The sequence below is a fragment of the Lathyrus oleraceus genome, chromosome 6, assembly GCF_024323335.1.
Source record: "Lathyrus oleraceus cultivar Zhongwan6 chromosome 6, CAAS_Psat_ZW6_1.0, whole genome shotgun sequence".
NCBI classification, from domain to species: domain Eukaryota; kingdom Viridiplantae; phylum Streptophyta; class Magnoliopsida; order Fabales; family Fabaceae; genus Lathyrus; species Lathyrus oleraceus.
Window position 1 is genome coordinate 158,402,849 of NC_066584.1, and position 4,414 is coordinate 158,407,262.

A 4,414-nucleotide genomic window follows, 5' to 3' on the forward strand; every position below is an offset into this window, starting at 1 on the left:
TCCCTTCAATCATGTTTGCACAAATAAATTTTCAAAAAAAAAAAACAAAAACCTTTGCAACAAATGTGAAAAGGGCTCCCTAGGAGTACCTAGGATGCTTTGGGTGCCTAACACCTTCCCATTGCATAACCAACCCCCTTACCCAGATCTCTGACATTTTTACTAGTTTTTGATTCGATAAAACTTTTAGGTTTTTGTTCGCTTTCTAACCATTCCTTTGGATAAATAGAAGTGCGGTGGCGACTCGACTTGTATGATTTACCTTAGATTTAGTAAATATCTAATGGTAACGAATACCCCGCTACAGCTGGTGCCATTCCGCAAATGAATGCTAGTGATCGGGAGCGTGATGTTGATGAGTTTCGTGCTTTGGGGAAGTTCCAGAGGAACAATCCGCCAACTTTTAAAGAAGCTTATGAACCTGACAAAGCTCAAGAGTGGTTGAAGGTGATTGAGAAAATCTTTCGAGTTATTAACTATTCAGATGCACAGAAGGTGCAGTTTGGCACTCATATGCTTGAGAAAGAAGCTGAGGATTGGTGACGCAACACTGTTCAGAGATTTGATGAGGATGGCATTGATGTGACTTGGTCAGTTTTCCATGATGGTTTTCTGGAGAAGTATTTTCCAGAAGATGTTCGTGGAAAGAAGGAAATTGAATTTCTTGAGTTGATGGAAGGTAATGGTACCGTAGCTAAGTATGCTGCAAAGTTTGAGGAGTTGATCAAAATTTGTCCCCATGACAATACTGCTAATGCTAAGATATCCAAGTGTCTTAAGTTTGTGAATGGCTTGAGACCTGATATCCAGAAGGCAATGGGTTACCAACAGATTACGATATTTTCTGAGTTGGTTAACAAGAGTAGGATCTATGATGAGGATAGTCGTGAGAGTGCTGCTCATTACAAGTCCTTGCATGATAAGAAAGGAAAAGGGCAATTCTGAGGGAATCCGTATAATGGTAAGAAGAAAGCTGGTGATGGCAAGAAGCCGAGTGGGGGAGGATCTCACAATCCTTTCAAGTGCTTCAGATGTGTTGTTGAGGGACATCGTGCTCCCGAGTCTCCTAAGGGCGATGTGGCTTGTTTCAAGTGTGGCAAGCAAGGTCACAAATCTTTTGATGGCAGAGTTGGTTCGAATGTGACTTGCTACAACTGTGGTGAGCAAGGGCACATTAGTACCAAGTGCAACAAGCCGAAGAATGAGTAAGCCAAAGGGAAAGTGTTTGCATTGTCTGGTGTTGATACTTCTGCTGAGGAGAGATTGATTCGAGGTACGTGCTTTATTAATAATATGCCTTTGATTGTTATTATTGATACCGGTGCGATACATTCTTTTACTTCTTTGGATTATGCTAAGAGATTGAATCTTGAATTATCTGTTATGCGTGGAAGCATGGTTATTGATACTTTGGCTATGGGTTCAGTGACTACTTCATTTATTTGTTTGAAATTTCCGTTGAATATTTGTGATAAAGATTTTGAAGTTGATTTAGTGTGTCTTCCATTGAATCAACTTGATGTTATTTTGGGAATGGACTGGTTGAGGGCCAACCATGTCTATATCAATTGTTTTGCGAGAGCTGTTCTTTTTTTTGAGCCAGATAAGGAAGGTGACTTATTCTTGTTTACTCAACAAGTGAATGACTATGTGCGAGATAGTGCTGAAGTGTTTATGTTGGTGGCAAGTTTGAAGCTTAGTGAAATTGGAACAATGGGTGAATTTCCAGTTGTTCGTGATTTTCCTGTAGTGTTTCCTGATGAGGTTAGCAATTTGCCGCCTGAACGTGAAGATGAGTACACGATTGATTTGATTATTGGTACTAGTCCGATATCGATGGCTCTGTATCGGATGTCACCATATGAGTTGAAAGAGTTGAAGAGTCAACTAGAGGATTTGCTTGATAAGAGGTTTATTCGTCCAAGTGTGTCACCGTGGGGTGCACCTGTCTTGTTAGTTAAGAAGAAAGAAGGTACTATGCGGCTGTGTATGGATTACAGACAACTGAATAAGGTTACTATCAAGAATAAGTATTTGCTTCCGAGGATTGATGATTTGATGGATCAGTTTGTTGGTGCTTGTGTGTTTAACAAGATTGGTTTGAGGTATGGGTATCATCAGATCCCTGTGAAAGCTGAAGATATTTAGAAGACTGTTTTAGAACAAGGTATGGACACTATGAGTATTCGGTCATGCCTTTAGGTGTGACGAATGCACTTGGTGTATTTATGGAGTACATGAATCGTATTTTTTGTAAATATCTCGATAAGTTTGTTGTTGTGTTTATCGATGGTATTTTGATTTATTCGAAGAGTGAAGAGGATCATGCTGAGCATTTGAGGATTGTTTTATCTGTATTGAAAGAGAAGCAATTGTTTGCTAAAATTTCGAAGTGCGAGTTTTGGTTGAAGGAAATGAGTTTCCTTGGCCATGTGATCTCTAGTGGTGGTATTTTTGTTGATCCTTCTAAGGTTGAGGCTATATCTCAATGGGAAGCGCCAAAACTTGTGTCTGAGATTCATAGTTTTCTTGGTTTGGAAAGTTATTATCGAAAGTTTATTGAAGGCTTTTCTAAGTTATCTTTGCCGTTAACGCAGTTGACTAGGAAAGGTTAAGCTTTCATTTAGACTGCATAGTGTGAAGATAGTTTTCAAGAGCTGAAGAAGAGATTGACTACTGCTCCTATTTTGATTTTACCGAATCCATCAGAACTATTTGTTGTGTATTATGATGCTTCTTTGATAGGTTTATGAGGTGTGTTAATGCAGAATCAACAAGTTCTAGCTTATGCTTTAAGGCAACTCAAAGTGCATGAGAGGAATTATTCGACTCATGATTTGGAATTAACTACTGTTGTGTTTGTTTTGAAGATTTGAAGACATTATTTGTTTGGGTCGAGATTTGATGTGTTTAGTGATCACAAGAGTTTGAAGTATTTGTTCGATCAGAAAGAGTTGAATATGAGGCAAAGGAGATGGTTGGAATTCTTGAAGGATTATGATTTTGGTTTGAATTACCATCCTAGATAAGCGAATGTTGTAGTCGTCGCTTTGAGTAGGAAATCTTTGTATATGTCAATGTTGATGGTGCGAGAATTGGATTTGCTTGACCAATTTCGAGATATGAGTTTGGTTTGTGAAGAGACTTCTTTTGGAGTGAAGCTTGGTATGTTGAAACTTACTAGTGGAATTTTGGATGAGATTCGAGAAGGTCAGAAATCTGATTTGGTTTTGGTAGATCGATTGACATTGATCAATCAAGGTAAAGGTGGTGATTTTCGGATTGATGAGAATGGTATCATGAAGTGTCATGATAGAGTTTGTGTTCCCGATGTTTCGGATTTGAGAAAGAGGATTCTTGATGAAGGATATCGTAGTGGTTTGAGTATTCATCCCGGTGCTACTAAGATGTATCAAGTGTTGGTTCTAAGTGTTGGCAGCAATTTCAGCAAAACAAAGAGTGTTCACAAGATGTTACATATGATATCTTAACATAAGATATCTTGTACCTACTGGTGGTTTAAAAATATAATTATGCAGGATTGTTTTAGGATATCATACCCGATGTCATGACATCTGATATAATGTACCTACTGGATATTTAAAATGGAATTATGCAGGATTGTTCCAGGATGTCAGACCCGATGTCATGACATCTGTACACAGAACATTCAGTCTGAATGTTATGTGTTATGTAATTGCGCTTTTAATGGCAGTCTATGTATGATTGAAGATCTGATTTACAAACGCATTCAATCATTAATTACAACCATATTTACCTATTTTCCAAAGAGATCTAATCAGCTGTCATGAGAAGATTTAAATGGAAAATAGTTTTAGGGTTTTATGATGTCCAAGCCCAACTGAATGCTTCTATAAAAAGGACATAGAAAACCTGATTTGATACACAAGAAATACAAAGAAAAATATTTAGAGAGAATAAGGGTTTAAGTCTTGTGTGGTCGTGTGACTTGTAAGCCATTCAATTCATCCATAGATGATTGAATTGGTCTGATTGTTTATGTGTAATTTGTCACTCTAAGCTTTTAAGCATGAGTGTGTGTCTAGTTGGTTGAAGCTGCTGAGTAAAATCAAGTGTGTGTCTTTGAAGAGTGTCTTCTTTTCATAAGTAATTCTTGTTTAATATCACTAGTGTGATTGAGGGGGAGTGAGATGGGATCTCATATCTAAGAGTTCTTAGGTAGAAATCATACGGGTAGAGATCAGGTGAAAAAGACTGTAACTTGTGTAGTTTACTGAGAGTCTTTGAACTGATTCTATTTAGTGGATTTCCTTCATGGCTTGGTAGCCCCCAGACGTAGGTGAGTTGCACCGAACTGGGTTAACAATTGCTTGTGTCTCTTGCATTACTATTATTTATCTTTATCATGTTTATATTATCAGATATGAGTGTC

The 4,414-nt window shown here is 37.9% G+C and overlaps 1 protein-coding gene across 1 annotated transcript; it reads left to right on the forward strand.

Moving 5' to 3' along the window:
- The first annotated feature begins 324 nt into the window (after positions 1-324).
- Positions 325-945, forward strand: LOC127094525 (uncharacterized). Its single transcript, XM_051033349.1, has 2 exons — positions 325-447; positions 559-945. Exons 1-2 carry the CDS (start codon positions 325-327, stop codon positions 943-945), a joined length of 510 nt encoding a protein of 169 aa, XP_050889306.1.
- Positions 946-4,414: the final 3,469 nt, after the last annotated feature.

Bases quoted from the DNA above. Each gene is read 5' to 3' on its own strand.
- LOC127094525 (XM_051033349.1), top strand. From the start codon at position 325: ATGAATGCTAGTGATCGGGAGCGTGATGTTGATGAGTTTCGTGCTTTG. The intron at 448-558 runs GTGATTGAGAAA...AACACTGTTCAG, and splicing joins AAGCTCAAGAGTGGTTGAAG to AGATTTGATGAGGATGGCAT.